Raw genomic sequence first — 18,917 nt, 5'->3', positions numbered from 1 at the left:
ATATATATAAATAAGAAGATTAATACCACTCTCATCATGCATGGGTTTTAAAATGATGCTACAGTACAAAGTCTGAAATCAGGGATAAGAACTATCCTGGCTCCGTCAAGACTTTAAAAAACAATACTTACCAGAACCTCTAAACCTTGCTAATTAAGTCTCAGACAAAACCCTTTGTAGCCCTCTGTAGTAAACACAACTTAATATTTGTACAACTTGTTTATTTACACAATCTCGATCCAACGTGTTGAGTACGTGTTGGTTTCACTTGTGGACAGGAGATACAGAGTGACTAATTTATGAAAAACACGTCATTCTCTTTTAGTATGTTCTTCTTTCAAAATAACTTTCTTTTCTATAAATACAATCATTAGTTTTTTACTTCATATTACACAACATTTCTTCAGTACACTTTAGTTACCAAATGTTTTCACCTGTCTTGCTTTCACGAGTAATTATAGGTGGTGCACAGTAAACTCATGAGCTTCAGTGCAGCTCATAATGTGTTTGCTGCTTCAATTTGTCTTTTTAGTTTTCCATGTCCACTTTCCCCAGTCTGATTTCACAATGCAGAAAAAACATCTGTTTTTCACACTTTCAGAATCTACCAATCTTTGTTCCCTTTTCATTAATTTACTAACACAGTTTGTAACCTCCAAATCATTATTTTTTTTAAATATCTATAACTGGTTAGCTTGTGTTGTCGTTTTGTTCATTTTGTGTGCTGGGATCAGATTATTGTGTTTCTGTTGATGCAGTTACTTTCCCTTTAAGGTGAGGGGGAGGTTGACTTATTTGGACTTGGCGTTGGCCTCGTAGAGGGAGGTGAGGCGGGCCTGGACGTAGGGGTTCAGATTTACTCTCAGATCCTCAACGTATGGGGCGGCCATATCTCGAAACTGAATGGCTTTCTGAATCAGCTGATATTGAACCAGCTCGGCCACAGGGGCCACGTGCTCCTGGAAGTCCTGCAGGTGCTTGTCCACCTTTAGCTTCAGGTCATCGGTGTAGGGCCCAAGCTGAGCCTGCAGGTCCTTCACACTCTGCTTCAGCTCCTCGCTCTTTTGCTCTAGGGCGGCTCTCAGGGCCTCGGTGTCAAGGGACTCAGCGTAGGGGGCCATCTCCTGTTTGAGCAGCTCCACTCTCTGCTGGATCTGGACCTCCATGTCGTCGGTGTAGGGCTTCAGGGCAGCGGCCAGCTCCCTTTCCACAAACCCAGTCTCACTGGTGACTTTGTGGATCATGTCCTTAGCTGCAGGGGGAAGGTCCTGCACGGCGGAGGCAAAATAGAAGCCAGCCATGAACCCGTCTCCCAGACGGTCACTAGAAAGGAGCGAGAACAATGGGACGTTTAGAATTCAGTGAGGAGAAATTGCATATCAGTTTGCAGTATACTTTTTTTTGTTTGCATCATTAGAATGTCGACAATGGTAACAATGGTCTTGTCTAGACTTACTTGACATGCTTGACAAACGGTGATTTGCTGATCATCTGGAGGGTGTCCTCAGCTGTGTCTTTTGCCGTTGCTAAATAGTCCCAGAAGGCCTCAGTCAGCAATTCAATCTGTGTATTGGGTGCATCAGCATATAAGATGTTGGCATTGCAGCCTGTTGAACGACAAATACATATCCTTTATTTAACCAGGTAAAAGACTCATTGAGATTCAAATCTCTTTTCCAAGAGTGACCTGGCCAAGAGGGGCAGCATGTACGAAGTTACAACAGATAAAACGCAGACATGACAGGCAGACAAATACAGCTGTAAAACACAAATAAAATGGCACATTAGCCAGTCAATATGCGAAGTAAAACAAACTATTAAAAATCATTCAAAACTGGCAACATTTAAAACGATTTTAGGATATACGAGCACTCACATCTACCAATGGTGTTGTGTTCTCTGTCCTTTAGGATGGACCTGAATTCCCCCATAGTGATTAAATCTGAGAGTTTCAGCTCCTTCTGTACATTGTTCCAAGCTGTAGGGACAGCATATTTTACCCAGTTTTGTTCTCACTGTAGGAAACAGCATCTGAATAAAATCTTGGGAGCGCAGGCCATATAGACTTTCTCTTTGACAGAATTTTTTTTTGAAGAACAGTTGGAAGGTTCAAAATATTTCCGAGTTTTCTGATATTTTAACCGAAATAATATTCCGAAGGAGGTAAAGTGGCACTATACTGAACTGCCAAATCCCAGATGCATATGTGAGCGTGTGTGAATGAGCATTAGATTAGATCAGGGGTACTCAAACTTTTTTGTGAAAGGTCCACTTGCGAATTTTATACAAGGTCGTCCGGATCAATGCCAGTAAAGTCTGGACCTTCTGGACCAAGCACTTGCCTGTCGGTAACAGGCGCCCCTGTATACACATTCAATACATACATATCAGTGACGTGCGGTGAGGTTCATGGCTGGTGAGGCACTGACTCTTTCAGAGTCAGATTTACAAATATTATATTTTGACCTTAATGAAAATATTCGGTTATTTTCAAAAGCTTTTTTAGTCTGATGCTTCGATTCATTTTAAACAGACCGTTCAACAAAAGGATACCCAAAATCCAAATATTGGATTGTTCTTTCTTAGTAAGATCCCATTTTCATTACAATTGTGGTCTTACCTTGACTTGAAGATTAAGTCCATACTCTCCTTCTGGACAACAATCTCTATTATTTTTTTGTAAAAGTCCTCCTTATCTTCCTGTAGTTTCAAAAGTATAGTTTGTTGTTTGTGTCTATCCGTCTCTGCGTAGAATAACAGTAGCAACAAGAACCTGTGGGCTCACGTGCGCCCCCTTCAGTGCGGCAGAGGTTATGGCTGCCTCTCCTGATGCTTTTTTCATTGCCGTTATATGATGAGACCAGCGAGCCTAATACGTTAAATAAGTTATTTAGAGACTATGGATGGCGAGGATACATTTAATAAAGGGATCTACAAACATTACATTGGTGACCTACAGTGAGATGGTAACAGGCATGCGCTTAGGGCCCGCTTTCCAGCAAGTTTCTGTGGAGTGACACATTCACCTCACCCCACAGTAACCGGCTTGAGCGCGGGCACCAAATAAGTGCCCGCGCTAAATTAGTGCCCGTGCTCCAGCAAGCTACTGTGGGCTTACGAGAGGCAGAGCTCGTCCCTGCCTCACTTCTCATCGCTACCCGTAGTTGTAGCGGAGCTCGACAAATTTGCTGATTTTGACCTTAAAAAGCGATTGGAATCATACAGAAATAGGAAATAGGCTATAGGAAATAGGCTAACTTGTATACTCAAGTAGCCTACTGTACTTGTGATTTAGAAATAGCCTACTTGTGCTATAAGGATAAGGACAACCAAGCGCAAAGCCTACAAGCACTTAAAAGCTGGCAAGGGGAGACGGATGAGCATGACTCAGCGTTCTGTCAAGAACTCGAACAATATAAATTGTTCGCCAGTTTCAAAACGCAATAAAAGGGTGGATAAAAAAGCATGCATTGTGTCTCGATTTTTAATATACTGTCATGATTGTCTTAACGGAATAACATGGTTTGTTTAGATTCACTGATATCAATATCTAATAAGAATAATCTGAAGCATTTAAATAAAAATGTTATACCAGAATTAAAATATTAAACAACAAAACAGATACAATGACTTTAATCTGTTTATTAACAACGAAAATAATACAAATTAAGTAGGCCTACATATGCCTGGATTTAAAATAACACATTTATACATGTGTGCAATCAAATATAACTGTCCTTTGCCTCATTTATCAAATATAAATCTTAGCATCTCACTAGCAGTGGCAAATGCAATCAGTTACAGCTGCCCTAAGTCTGTAGCCAAGTCTAATAACACCATTGTACTCGTTGCTGTGTCAATACAGATATTTATTTTTTAATTATTTGTCTTTACTAGTAACAATACACCTGGTTATCGTAGCAAGCAGTGGAAACTCCCCTCAAGAAGCGACAATTGCCAAGGGCTTGCGTTGCAACGCTCACTTGCCAATATTTCTTTTTTTATTACAATATAGGCCTATGTTTAGCCTACTATCATAGATATAGCACGTTTGTTTATTTTAGCAAACCAAGTAGGTTATTCCAAGTAAAATTGAATATAAATGATCATTTATTATCTTTTTGAAAAATAGAGATCGCACATCAGTCCTGTGATAGTCCAGCGACATTTTACACGATAAATACGAGTTTAAATATCAGCATTTGCCACGGAAGGCGAGTGGCAGCTACCGTAAAACTTCTCTTAACTCTGGCATCTTGTGGCAACTCCCATTCAGCATGCGCAAATGCCACGGCAAGTTGTGGCATATACTTGCCACGGCAAGTTGTGGCATATGCTTGCCACGGCAAGTTGTGGCATTTACTTGCCACGGCAAGTTGTGGCATAGCCTATACTTGCCACGGCAAGTTGTGGCATCTGTGGCATATACTTGCCACAGATGCCACAGAGTAGTGGCCTCTGTGGGAGATGCCACAAATGCCAAGGCACATGCCACGGCGAGTAGTGGCAACACTCATTGTGTTATGATAAATAAAATAACATTGTACCTTGAAAACCAATGCATTCGTTCATTTGACACGTTGGTGGTTTTAGGTAGGCTATACAGCGACCCCTGACGGTTCTAGTGTGAAGTAAAAGTAGAAGTAGCCAACCTAAATGTTGGAATACTCTGTTACAAGTAAAAGTCATGCATTAAAATGTTACTCAAGTAAAAGCGCAAAATGATTAGCATAACAATATACTTAAAGTGCATATTACATGTTTTCATTATAATGATTGATCATGAAAGTGTTCTCAAAGCTGGTAAAGGTGCAGCTAGTTTTAATGACTTTGTATACTGTAGTAGGGTATCTTGTGAATTTACTCCAGGAGAAACTATAAAGTCTGATTTAAGACTTGATTATATGTATCATCATTAATCAGAATCTGTAGTAAGTAACTAAAGGTAGCGTATTAAATAAATGTAGGGGAGTAGGCTACAATTACACAATTTACCTCTGAATTGTAGTGGGGTAAGTAACCTACTACGTAATATACCATTTACATACTCAACTAAAGTACAAGTAGGCTATTTCTAAATCACAAGTACAGTGCTTGAGTATACAAGTTGGCCTATTTCCCACCTCTGGTCAACAATGTTAGATCTTTATGTCAACTTACTAATAATATATCTTGAGTATTATCATAAAAATAGCACGTTTATTTATTTTAACAAACCACGTTCTCCAAGTAAAATCTATAGAACATAATGTTTAATCTTTTTGAAAAATATGATCGGACCATCAGTAACAGATCATCAGTCTTGTGTACAGATCAGTCCGATAAAGTCATGCCAAAACAGCGACATTTTGCGCGATAAATACGGGTTTAAATATCAGCATTTGCCACGGAAGGCGAGTGGCAGCTACCGTAAACCTTCTCTTAACTCTTAACTTGTGGCATTTACTTGCCACGGCAAGTTGTGGCATATACTTGCCACGGCAAGTTGTGGCATGGTTGTGGCATATACTTCCCACGGCAAGTTGTGGCATCTGTGGCATATACTTGCCACAGATACCACGAAGTACTTGCCACTGCCCGCAGATGCCTCGAAATGCGCTTGCTGTCTCTCCAAATCTTTTAAAAACAGGGGTACAACGAACGGATACAGATTTGCTGCCGATCTGACTTCAAATCGGCAGCGGACCCTGTTAGAAATTAAAATCAAGGTTTTGATGGCATAATTTAGTTAGAACATACCGTCATTTAAATGCTATTTTATTCTGGAAAAAACCGGAAGTTCCCAATACCAAGCTTTTATTCTGAAAATCCTTCATGACGACATCCGGGACTACCGTCCATTAGTATCATTAAAGTTGCTATTGACGCCGTTAACATGTATTACATATAAAGTTATGAAAGTGATAAGGAGGAGAAAAGGCATGTGGAAGTAAGCAATGAATGTAAAATGTCGGAATCCTCCGTATAACGCAATATCGGACTCAGAAGAACGATGGGGAAACCCCCTACGTCACTACAGCTCCCAGAGAGGAGGAGCAAACAGCCAGCAAGCGGGAAGGACAGAGGCTTGTGAGCACTTCTTCACGGCCGACCACTGGAGTGGAAGCTGCAGCTATCTCTCCTCACCTGAACAATAACCTGCTTGTAACACTACCGCGCCTTTTTGCTTTAATTAAAGTATCCAATTGAATCTTCTCAGAGACTCCATTTAGTCTCATTTTTAAAGCTTCTCTCCTGTGCGCGAGAATAACGATCACAGTTTACAACACACAGAAAATTGCTATCAGAAACAATGCCTGACGTGTTTTGGACGTAATCTCGCCTTTGTTTACATTAGCAAGCCTCGCTAACACTCAGAGCTAACCTGTACTGTGTAGAGCACATGTGTTTAAAAAGCAGGAAATAAAAAAAGGAACTCACCTTGTGATAAACCCGTAACAGAAAAAGCATTTGAGCTCCATACTGTTTCAGAAATAGTCTTTGATGTGGTTTAGAACAGGAAGGCATTTTATCACAGCAGAATTTAACTTTATCTCCGGTAGAATTCTGATCAGGCATTAGCTCCGCCTCCTCTTTTTGTTTTTTCAAGCTAACAGGGCTGCAAAAGAGGGGTATGAGCAGTATGAGGCATGGTTACAATGGGTGAACTGTTTGGTATTTTAAGCAAAAAACTTCACAGACATGTGTTGTATAGGTATGGCCCTACAATATATTTTTTCAATATAGCATAATAGGTCGACTTTAATTTACATCAGTCTGAATTTTTTTTTTTTTTTTTATTATAATGGGACACAGGGTTCGGTCCGGATTGATTTGCAGTTTGGTCCGGATCTTGGTCCGGAGTTTGAGAAGCCCTGGATTAGATGATTGTCTTATTTTTATCTTGGTTTTATGGAAATTATAGATAGACATGCACCCCTGCGTAAATTTAGAGTGAAGGGACGAGAAGATCCTTGGTTTTCTGCTGAATTATCTAGTCTTCTTCATGAGAGAAACAAGGCCTGGGCAAAGGCTAGGAAATCAGGCTCAGAAGTAGAATGGCTACGCTTTAGGCAGTTAAGAAATAGCTTCACATCACAAGTAAAAAGTGCTAATTTGAAGTATTATCTGTCAGTTACCACAAAGAACCTGAATAATCCTGGAGAATTTTGGAAAGCCATAAAATCGATATCCACCGGTGAAATCCGTAATGAGCTATACCTCCGTGCCTTACCACAGCATCTGGCACAATATCGGACAGGGCTACTATGTTAAATTGTTTTAATGACCTTTTTGTGTCCTGTGGCTCTGTTTGATTCTGTCACTAACTCTGCTTCTGTGAACACCACAGTCCGTGACTCTGAACAATGTGGTCTGGAAAACCCTTTCAGTTTTACTCCTTTTACTATTGATGTTGTTCGTGAAGCCTTAACCAAGTTAGATCCTAAGAAACCGGCTGGCCCGGACAACGTAGAACCTTTCTTTTTAAAGATAGCTGCAGATTTTATTGCTCCGCCTCTTACTACTCTTTTTAACCTCTCCCTCAGCACAAATACAATTCCAAAAATATGGATGTCAGCTTATGTCCTACCTTTAATAAAAGGAGGGGAGGCCACCTTATTAAATAATAAAAAACTGAGGGTTAGGCTAGGTTTATTTTACAGGAACAAGTCCTGCTTCTCGCTTGAGGCCAGGAAAAGGCTACTCACTGTGACCTTTTTACCTGTGCTATGGTGATCTGATTTATACGAATGCACCTGCAAATTACGTAAACAAGTTAGATGCTGCGTATCACAGTGCACTGAGATTTGTGACAAACTGTAAAGCATTAACCCATCACTTTACCCTGTATGCAAGGGCAGGTTTGCCTTCACTAACTGTATTTTGAAGGCATGTTTTGGGCACTGGGTGATTAGAGCACCTGGTGTAATTGTATATATTGGAGACAGGTGGAAGTGGGAGCCAGAGCACTAGTAGGCAAACGGTTTTTTACCAGGGTGTTTCAAGCCAGCAAAAGGAAAGGCTTAAGGAAAAGGGATATAGAAAACCTGTTCGACTTTGTTATCGGAATAAACTGCACAAATGGAGAATCTTGTCTGGACCTGGATCATTGCCCTGCGTAAGATCCGCTAACTAGTGCCTCAGCGGCTGTATTATTTTAAGTTAATTATCTGTTTTATTTCTATATGATTTTGGCCGCTACAGCCATGTTAGGGAAACTTCCATCCTACATCTGCTCCCTGATCTCACGGCGAATTGTAAGTGGCTACTGCCTGAGATTGCATGCTGTGGTTTTTATTAAATGTGCCAACTGCTAGGACTGTTTTAGGGAAGATAGCTTTTAGATGTGCAGCTCCACTAACTTGGAACAGTCTGCAAAAGGAATGGAAGCTGAGCAATTTGGTTCTGCTAAATGTTTTTGAAGCAAGGATAGATGCTATCCAATCGGAAACTGTTGGAACCTGTAAATGTCACTAGCTATGTTAATTGTAGTCGCTGTAAATATGCTGTATGATGTCCTTTTTGTTTTTCTGTTGTTTTGTGTTTATATGTATTCATGTGGAACCTACTTGCAGCAGGTCACCCTTGAAAAAGAGATCAATGAACTCAATGGGATTCACCTGCATACATAAAGGTTTGAAATTAAATGATGAACAGTCTGGCTCCTTATATGGTCACCCATAAAAGGTTCCATATCAGTACACACCAGTATATTAATGTGTGTGTGATCAGTTCATTTCACATCCAAGGAATTTCTGGGTGTTATTTAAAAGTTATTTGAGTGGTCCAAAAATCTCATTGCAATTCTATATTTTTCCTTGAAGTCTTTTGACTTGAGGGTCACACTCCAAAACAAATAGGGATATTTTTCCACCATACTCACCAGTGAAAACGGAAAGGACGAGCACAACAAGGAGCTTCATGGCTCTGATATATCTAAACAAGGAGATACAAAGATAGTTAGTAAAGCATGTTCACTAAGATTTAGTTTAAAAAGAAAAAATACAGAAGCTACTCCGAGGCAATCCTTCATCCTCTCACCTGAGTTTGTTGTTGTATCTACAAATCCACTTGGCACTGCTTGTGTTGAGCTGGTCAGGTTCTGCAGGTTTTATAAAGCAATACGGACTCTAATGATCCCAAAGTACAGGGGCTAGTGTCTTGCTGTCACCTTGCCTCACCCTGCTATCCTCACTGACACCCAGTGCTAGACACCACGCAACAATCATGCACAACCCCATATTGTTGTACCAATGCACAGACACACCAAGCAAATAATTTATTATAAACAGTTTCATATGTCAGTTATCATCTACCAAACACTATTGATTTAGTTACTTGCCTTTTTATCATGATTTGGCCTAAATATGTGTTTTCCTCGGTGTTGGACCTTGTCCTCAAAAGCCCTCCTGTCTTCAAAAGTAGCTCTGTAATCACTTTTATGCCAGCTCTGCATCACCACAGATAACGCTTTGCCAGGAATGGCAAAATCCCTCTTCTTATGTCTCTGATGTCCAGCTTTGATTAGATTTACAGTGGTTGATCTATTGTCACTATTAGTTTGCCATGTTGCCAACCAACTTCACAGTAGCTTGTGGTTCTAGTCTGTCATGCTATGAGTCCTATGGGTCAGTTTGGCCAAAGGTCAGCAGACACCAACACCGTCAGCTTTCAGAGGACAAAGTAGCCTCAGTTTCACACAAGGCAAACCATAGATCAACAGTTTTGTTTTTCCATTTTTTCTATAGACAGTGTCCAACTCACAATGTCTCAGACTTGAACATGTAACATTTTATAGAAACGACTATTCTCATTTTACCATGATAGTATTCTAAGACTTTTCTACAAGTGGGCTAAACTTGATATGTATATATCTTCTACTTCTTTTGGTATTCAAAATATGTATAGTGCCCATGAAAAACCGGCCTTAGTCTATAGAATCGCTGCTTGAACAACTCGTAGAAACAACTTAACCCTGGACACTGCCTTCTTTTTGAGTCCTTATGATACGTTTTTTTTTTTCATTCCTCAATGTCTGTATGTATCGGGTTCCAAAATGAGATAGACACTGGCTTTGAGATAACTGGTTATAAGGTAAATCAAGGATTTAATTAGCTGGGATATTTTGCCTTTAGAAATGCCCTTAGTTTAAGTCAATCGTCTCAAGGTCTGCTGCACCTATTTGAGACACATTCCTGTATCAATGTTGATGGCATATGTCTTTGTCAAAAAACAAAGTTCCTAGTCTAATAGGTTAGAACAGCAAACGTGTGAAGTTGGGTTGTAATTTTTGTATACCCAGCAGCAATTGTGACTGAACTGGGTGGGTAATAGCCTGCTGCAGACATGATGACATGATCAACTCAGTATTCAGAGCCCTGACCTGCTCCGGCCCAGAGTCCTGTTCATTTGTTTGTTTTCTATAATATTGGACATGTCCTATTTGACCCTCTTCGGCACTTTACAATCCGAAGCATTACATCTGTAAAGTGTGAAGAAGGTCAGATAAACTGTTCTCGAGGAATGAAAGGAATACCAACGACGGTTACTATGTCCTAGATGCTTTATAAAAAGGGGTCAAACAAGAACTATTGCGATATTCATGGTACATTGGTTTTATTGTTCCAAAAGCCATATTGCCTGTGAAAACTGTAAAGGTTGTGTCTGTGCGCCTGCGTTGGAGGCTCAGCAGCTCATGTGATAGCAGTGCGGAAGCAGAGGAGTCAGGAGGAGAGTCATTGTTGTTGGGGAAATGTTTTCCAAGGTCCATAACTTTGACCCAGTTTATCAGTTCAAACTGTCCTGACTGAGCACACCTGTAACCTTAGCTGCTGTGCCCTCAGTGTTCTTTCTCCCTGTTCCTGCCTGTTGGCGTCAGCTGATAGAGGTGTTATGATTCTATCTTGTTATGCACCATGTTGATTTTTCTCTCTGAACTAGCTAAATACATGGGTCTGGGGTAGAGTTCTTCAGGATTGACGTGGCAACTCTAACGTGAAGTCAGAACCTCTGGCTCTTGGACTTGTGATGTGAATTCTCCGGCCGAAGCTCCTGTAATAAACCATCAGTGTTTGACATCAAAGCTCCTTCATGAGTCGGTGACTCCCACTGCATTGCTACACGGAAGTTTCCCTTACAATTGTGACAACATGGAACTTGACTCCTGGACTTTGAGCTCTTGACTACAACTGTTCTGTGCTTCAGTATATATACATGGAAGCACCAGTCTGTCATTCACAAACACGCTTAACTCTGAGAGACGCACAAGCCAAAAGCAGGTGAGAATTACACTAGATTTCAATACATCACATGACACAATAATGAAGTCTGAAAACTAACAATCTTATAACTGTCTTTCAGCAATCATGAAGGTATTCCTTGTACTCGCCATTGCTGTACTGTCTGGTAAGTTTTTTTTTGCTTTCTCAAGTGTCTTTTCTACATCACTCTGTATGGTTTACCCAACTAAGAGCTATTAATATGAACTGCATTTATAAAGCTGCTTCTGTGTCCGTCCAACAGGCTGCGATGCCAACATCTTTTATGCTGATGCACCTAAGCCACAGCTTGAAGTGCTGACTGATGCTTTCTGGGACTACATTGGGAAGGCCACCCAAACAGCTGATGACACCCTCCAGATGATCAGGAAATCTGAGTTTGGACAGGAAGTCAAGTAAGTAGTGTGACACACAGGAACCATGGTGACTATTAGTGGCATGTGTGGTTGGCATGGTATTACACAAAAACGTCTGATTGTCTAACCTTCACCCTGCGTGTCTTCCAGTGCCCGTCTGGCCGACAGCACTGACATTGCCAGCCAGTATGCCGTCTCCCTGCAGGAGCAGCTCCCCCCTGCCGCCCAAGACCTGATGACCAAGATCACCGCAGAGGCTGATGTACTGAGAAATGTTCTGACCAAGGAGCTGAGCACTGTCAGGGGCAAGCTGGAGCCCTACACCGACGACATGAAGGTCCAGATCCACCAGAGAGTGGAGCAGCTCAAACAGGAGCTGGCCCCCTACGCTGAGTCCCTTGACACCGAGGCCCTAAGAGCCACCCTGGAGCAGAAGAGCGAGGAGCTGAAGCAGAGTGTGAAGGACCTGCAGGCTCAGCTCGGGCCCTACACCGACGACCTGAAGCTGAAGGTGGACCAGCACCTGCAGGACTTCCAGGAGCGCGTGGCCCCCGTGACCGAGAAGGTCCATGTGGAGCTGATGCAGAGAGCAGACCTGGTGAAACAGATGGTGGCCCCCTATGCTGAGGACCTGAAGGAAAAGTTGGACCCGTACGCCCAGGACCTCCAGGCCCAGCTCACGTCCCTCTACGAGTCCTTTATCAAGGGCAACTAAGTCCACCTCCACACCTGCTCCATCTTTCATCAGGATGCCGACCTCTGTTGGAAGCATGTAATATACTGTAAACCAAATTAAACTAATATTTATTACAAGTGGCAAAGCTCTGCACTTGTCGAAATTGTAAATATTTGTGTTTTGAAGTTGGAAACTGTGACTTTTTTGTAATCTCTTTTAAGTTATCAAAAATAAATACTTGCATCTGCAAACAATACTTTTGTATTTCTAGTCGATTACAGATGATGTAAATCTACAATAAATGTAATCCTAAAAAAAACACTAAATATATATTTTATACTTACGCTGTTTAGATCATACAGTGAATTATCAAAACATCTCTAAAACAAACAAATGGTTACATAAACATAAAGAGGGACTGCTGTGGTCACAGTGGGGCATGTGCTGCTTTTTTCATAGGAGGTAACTTGTATTTCTTCCATGTCTTAACATGTCCTGGCTCTGGTCACAGTTTCGTCTCAATCTTTATCCAGAGGCAGAATTATGTTCCTATTCCGATACTTGTCAATGCTTGCCATGAAACTGCACCTTCCTGTTTTCAATACTACAATTGGGAAATGTTTTCAAAAACATGGATGACCAAGGTACTGTGAGAGAGGCCTAGATACACAGGTATTGATTCATCCCATTAGATTTCATTTTTTTTAAAAGCCCTAAAAATCATGTGAATCTGCATTTTATTCAATTTTATTTTAATGCTACTTTGGAAACAACAAAAATTCTTCCATGGTGGAAAAAAGTTGTGCAATGTCTTATAGTTGTAAACATCCAAAACAAAGCCTTATCCACCTCTAGTGATGCTGCCGGCATCCAACGTGGAGGTCCAGAGTCCAAATACAATACTAACTTTACACTCATGCACACAAGACACACAAGCAATGTGCATGCGTTCCCAGGTGAATACGGTGGAAAAGTGTTATCTAGATATATCAGGCCAAATCATTCATTACAAACATCACCCTTGAAGATTACATACCTTTATTTGGACAGGGAAATAACTTGTTTCTGACTGATTCTTTATGAAGCTTCAGTGAGTAACTAACAATAAATGCACTTATAGCATGAGGCCAAAGTTTATATTTATTGCTCAAACTGAGTCCCACAAAATATATCTGCCCTAATTGTAAATGCAGAACTTCTAAGTGTTACATTCAATAAGACTATTCAAACTACTGCAAAGCTCTATAAAACTTTACAAATGCAAATCAACGACATGTATATAACAATATATATATACCCATGTTCATATCAATGTCCGTATTAGGCAAAAAATAAATTGTATTTTGTAGCGCTGAAAAATATACTCATTTGAAAAATAAAACATCTGATTATACTGCTATCAAATTATGCTATGTGTTTTTTACGATCACCCTGACCCTCCAAGAACCACCGATGACAGGTCTTCACATTTACTCACACACTAACGATGCATTAACTTGTAAACTATGAAAATAGTTGACTTTAAAAGTCAAATGTAATGCTGTTGAGGGTACTTTAATTTTTACAAAATATCCATCCATCCATCCATCTTCTCCCGCTTATCCGTGGTCGGGTCGCGGAGGTAGCAGTTCCAGCAGAGACCCCCAAACTTTATTTTCCCTGGCCACATCAACCAGCTCTGACTGGGGGATCCCAAGGCGCTCCCAGGCCAGAGAAGAGATATAATCCCTCCATCTGGTTCTAGGTCTACCCCTTGGTCTCTTCCCAGCTGGACGTGCCTGGAACACCTCCCTAGGGAGGCGCCCAGGTGGCATCCTAACTAGGTGCCCGAACCACCTCAACTGGCTCCTTTCGACGCGAAGGAGGAGCGGTTCAACTCCGAGTCCCTCCCGGATGACCGAACTTCTAACCTTATCCCTAAGGGAGACACCAGCCACCCTGCGGAGAAAACCCATCTCGGCCGCTTGTACCCGCGATCTCGTTCTTTCTCGGGTTTACAAAATATAATTTTGAATATTCATATTAAACTAAATGTTACAAGCAATATGGGACATGTGTGAAAAATGCTCTTATTTAAATGAATCCATTCCTTTCTTCCGGCTACAGCATGTCTGGCTTCTCTCCTGGTTTGGTGTGTTCTCCTGTCCTCACCCTCCTGCTAGCGTTGATGCTTTTGATACCTTGAAGCACATCTGGACTCAGCTCATGACGGGACCAGTAAATGTGCCACATGCAGAGTAATTCAGCAGATTTGATATTTATTTACTTTTTTTGTTATAAACACAAATCAAAAAAGGGGTACACAAAAGAGTAAAAACTATTGGTGGATATTATACTGGTGGGAGTTGTTGTATCACAACTTAAAACAGCATATAAGAACGTATGAAATACCTGTAATACTGTGATGTTTGGTGTTGTGACCATAAATGTGTTAGTACAAATGATAGGGATCATATATGTCAGGGTTAAACTGATCACTATGCAATTGATTATTAAAACCACATTTTTATTGTATTGACTAATTTTTCATGACATTAACCATTTAATTGACAAGTTGTACTTACAGCAACAGACAGTCACACTATTTACTGAATTTGAGTTAATGTATTGAAATCGATTTCCAAGGTGTTTCAAATGTCTGTGTTGTGTAAATGTACACTATAATACAGTGAAGTACATGCTATAAATAAAAGATGGTTTACTATAGTTAAAACTAGAATTAGGTTTAAGCCTATGTGGCACCCCTGGGATGTGTGACCACATTAATATAATTATTATTATTATTTAGAGTTAGAACATGCATTTATTTTGTACATCTGTTATTTTCATGTCATTAACGGGGTTGATAGATGCAGTGAGTAGTGAGGCGGAACGTTTGTGTTTGATTCAATGGTTCCGGGGTACCGATTAAAGCGACGGACGTTCCCGGGGTTTCCTCAGAAGTAATCTGGAAGGAAACCGAACACAACGTGTCCTCATTACTTCTGTTTCATCTGCACCATACAGGTATCATCACTGTTACTGTGGTCCTCATATTGGGGACCCGTAACAGTTCTTGGGGGCTCGTCCGGGATTTGAATGGGGATATGGAATGAGGGGTGTGTAGTGGAATGATGGTGGGCATGTTTGTGAATACCAAAGGTGAGTGTAGGGCATGAGGTATGTATCCATAGCATTTACTGTTGGACCCGACTGGTATGTTGGGAGGCCAAGAGATGAGTAGGTGAGGATCTGACCTGGTCGTCTCTCCCGAGTAGACCGTCTCAGTGGGACAGGTGAGTCAGGTTCAGGGTCTTGTACCCGTTCCTCGGGACATGCACGTTGAGGCAACTCTTGCTCATCTTTGTTCTGAGGTACATTGGGGGTTGTCTGCTCATTGTCCTCCTCTAAGTCAGTTTGATGAGAGATTTCCGGTTCATCCTCAAGTTGAAGTTCACCCCTGTCTGAAGAGTACTCTTCTTCACAAAGGCCTCTAGCCTGTCCTCCAGTTTCCCGTTGCGCAATGTCCATGTCAGGTAAAGTTTGGAACTCTAACTGTCTCTCTACACCAGAGTTCCTGGTAGTCTTTCCAAACATCTCCTCAGAAGGTTGTTGTTCCAACACTGGTCTCTGCTCTCTTCTTAACATAATTGGTCTCTTTGGAGTACCTGTTATGATAGGCCTAGCCCGATTTGCTGGTACCCGCAACCAGTAACCTCCTGTTGACTCATCCTCTGAATCAGATGTCTCAGCATTTTGGTCTCTCACATCCCTTTGTCTCCTTGGATGGCTTCCTTGCTTCTGTGATGGCTTTGGGGTTGGTTTGACTAACTGTGGTGGGAATTCCACTGGCAAGTCATTGACAAGCAGAAGCAGGTTTCTGTGCAGGGTTCTGATTTTCCCTTTTGCATCACTTTCTGGATGGACGACATATACTGGGTTATCTGAAACCTGTTCCTTTACCACATATATCCTCTTCTCCCAATAGGAACGCAACTTACCAGGCCCTCCGCGCTCACTTAGGTTCCTGACTAACACTCTATCCCCTTGCTTCAGAACCACTCCCCTCGCCTTCTGATCATAATAGGACTTGCCCTTTGCACTAGACGCCAGACTGTTATCAGTAGCAATCCGATATGCTTCTGTCATCCTGTCGCGCCATTTCTCAGCATATCCTTTGTGTGTTACTGGATCTGTCTCCTCTGATAGGCCGAATAGGAGATCCACAGGGAGACGAGGTTGACGACCATAGAGCAGAAAGTGAGGCGAATAACTGGTCGATTCGTGACGTGTGCAGTTATATGCGTGTATAACCTGTGGAAGATGTTCTTTCCATGTCTCTTTTTCTTTGTCTGTCAGCGTTCGCAGCATCTGTAACAGAGTTCGGTTGAACCGCTCAGCTGGATTACTTTGTGGGTGGTAAGGAGATGTTCGAGAGTGACCTACTCCAGCTAGCTGCCCGAGTGTTCGAAAGAGATCATTCTCGAATTCTCTTCCTTGATCATGGTGCAGTTTGTTGGGGAACCCAAAACGGGGTATAAAGTCATTATAAATCCGCTCTGCTGCTGTCCGTCCGGATTTATTTTTGGTTGCATAGGCCTGTGCGAACCTTGTGAAGTGGTCGACTACCACCAAGATATATTCATAGCCTCCTTTACTTTTCTCAAGGTGCAAGTAGTCAATGCAGACCAGTTCCAGGGGTGAGTTAGACTTCATGCTGCTCATTGGTGCACGCACATGGACCGTTGGTTTCTTCTGTTTAATGCAACAGCATTTCTTTGTCACATAATCCTCTATGAATCTTTTCATATGAGGCCAGTAAAACCTTTCTCTGGCTAGTTGAATGACTCTCTCTGTGCCTACATGTCCCATGTTATCATGAAGGTGCTTCAAGACAAAAGACTGATATTTCAGAGGTAGGACAAGCTGTTTTCTCTCTGGTGTCCGCCGATATAGGATTCCATCTTCAAGGTGTAGACGGTTCCACTCGTGGAGAAGCTTACACGCGGTTCCCTTGACTGACCTCCTCATATCATCTGAAAGTTTATCACTAACTTCTTTTAGCCTTACGATCTCTCCAATCGTTTGGTCTTCCCTTTGGGCTTGAACCAACTCATTGTGACTTATTTCCTGTAGAGGTGTGCACGGCTGTGGGATAACATCAAGGGAGGAGGCAGAGAGGGCAGCTACCCAGGCAACATCTTTTCTCTGAGCTGCTTGACCTCCTTCCCAGGTTGCACTCACCACATCTTGCGACAACTCTTCTGTGCACGTTGACATGTAGTGGTCAATATCAAGAGGGATACGGGACAGTGTATCCGCATCAATGTTCATTCTTCCAGGTCTGTACTTAATGTTAAAGCGGAAGTCTGACAACTCCCCCACCCAACGGTGACCGACCGCATTGAGTTTGGCCGTGCTCATAACATAAGTAAGTGGATTGTTGTCAGTGTAGATGGTGAAGTGAGGAGCATAAAAGAGGTAATCTCTAAACTTCTCACACACTGCCCACTTTAGCGCAAGGAACTCTAATTTGCCGCTGTGCAAATGATAATTCCTTTCAGCCGGTGTCAAGGTTCGTGACCCATAGCCAATGACTCGCAGCTTTTCGTCCTGCTGTTGGTAAAGAACTGCTCCCAGTCCTTGCTCCGATGCATCGGTATGCAAGACAAATGGCATGTCAAAGTCTGGGTATCCGAGAACTGGAGGATGAGTTAACATGTCAACCAGTTCCTCAAGTGTAGTCTGATGCACAGCAGTCCACTCTATAGGCGCCCTGGATGACAGCTGGGGGCCTTTAGCTTTGATCTGTCGAGCTTGTGTTGAGGCTTTCACTTGGAGCAACTCGTATAATGGCTTTGCTATCTTTGAGAAGTCTTGTATGTACGACCTGTAGTAACTGAGAAAGCCGAGGACTCTTCTCAGGTCACCTACGGTCTTCGGTGTTTTCGCTTTCAGGGCCAGTACAGCTTCTAGATCTTTGGGGTCGACTCGAACACCCTCACCAGAGACCAGGCGTCCGACATAGCGAACTTCTCCCCTGAACACCTCACACTTCTCAGGGCGGAGCTTCACTCCCTGACTCTGTATCGCTTGGAGCACTTTCCGAACCACCTCCACATGATTTTCAAAGATCTGGGAGTAACACAGGATGTCGTCCAGGTAAGGTATACAGCACTCATCTCTCAAAGAACTCAACATCTCCTCCATACTCCTCTGAAAAGCTGCTGGTGCATTCGTAAGACCAAACGGGATTCTCACCCACTCATAAAGCCCCCAGGGTGTGATGAAGGCGGTCAGATGGCATGAACCTTCAGCCACAAAACCCTGGTGGTATGCCTTACCCTGGTCAAGGATGCTGAACCAAGAGTATCCCCCCAAGGTGTCCAGTAGGTCCCGTATCCGAGGCAGTGGGTGTCGGTCTGGTACAGTTTTCTGATTGAGCAGGCGATAGTCTATACAAAGGCGCAAAGAGCCATCTTTCTTCCGCACGCACACAACAGGGGCAGAATAGGAAGACTTGGATTTAACAATCCATCCCTTCACCAGTAGGTCTTGAATATATTCTTTGACCTCCCTCAAAAGCGGCTTTGGTATGGAAGTATACGTCCTTTGCACTGGAATATCGTCCTTCAGATTTATCACCAT

General features: G+C 42.1%; 1 protein-coding gene and 1 pseudogene across 2 annotated transcripts; one reads left to right on the top strand and one right to left on the bottom strand.

Annotated features, from left to right (window-relative positions):
• Nucleotides 1-204: 204 nt before the first annotated feature.
• LOC307047158 lies at nucleotides 205-9,236 on the bottom strand (annotated as a pseudogene). Its single transcript, XR_013810529.1, has 4 exons — nucleotides 9,022-9,236; nucleotides 8,864-8,916; nucleotides 1,457-1,607; nucleotides 205-1,323 (listed from the first exon to the last, which is right to left on the bottom strand). The product of XR_013810529.1 is annotated as an uncharacterized misc_RNA (transcript).
• Nucleotides 9,237-11,146: 1,910 nt separating this feature from the next.
• On the top strand, nucleotides 11,147-12,544 carry LOC307047157 (apolipoprotein A-IV-like). The gene is made up of 4 exons (XM_079693899.1): nucleotides 11,147-11,258; nucleotides 11,341-11,385; nucleotides 11,503-11,653; nucleotides 11,765-12,544. Exons 2-4 carry the CDS (start codon nucleotides 11,346-11,348, stop codon nucleotides 12,327-12,329), a joined length of 756 nt encoding a protein of 251 aa, XP_079550025.1. The 5' UTR covers nucleotides 11,147-11,258; nucleotides 11,341-11,345; the 3' UTR covers nucleotides 12,330-12,544.
• Nucleotides 12,545-18,917: the final 6,373 nt, after the last annotated feature.

The sequence above is a fragment of the Notothenia rossii genome (assembly GCF_949606895.1).
Source record: "Notothenia rossii genome assembly, chromosome: 7".
Classification (NCBI taxonomy): domain Eukaryota; kingdom Metazoa; phylum Chordata; class Actinopteri; order Perciformes; family Nototheniidae; genus Notothenia; species Notothenia rossii.
This window is presented reverse-complemented; position numbering and strand designations above follow the sequence as displayed.

Coding starts and splice junctions, on each gene's coding strand:
- LOC307047157 (XM_079693899.1), top strand. CDS start 11,346: ATGAAGGTATTCCTTGTACTCGCCATTGCTGTACTGTCTG. Junction 11,386..11,502: donor CGCCATTGCTGTACTGTCTG/GTAAGTTTTTTT, acceptor TCCGTCCAACAG/GCTGCGATGCCAACATCTTT. Junction 11,654..11,764: donor GAGTTTGGACAGGAAGTCAA/GTAAGTAGTGTG, acceptor CGTGTCTTCCAG/TGCCCGTCTGGCCGACAGCA.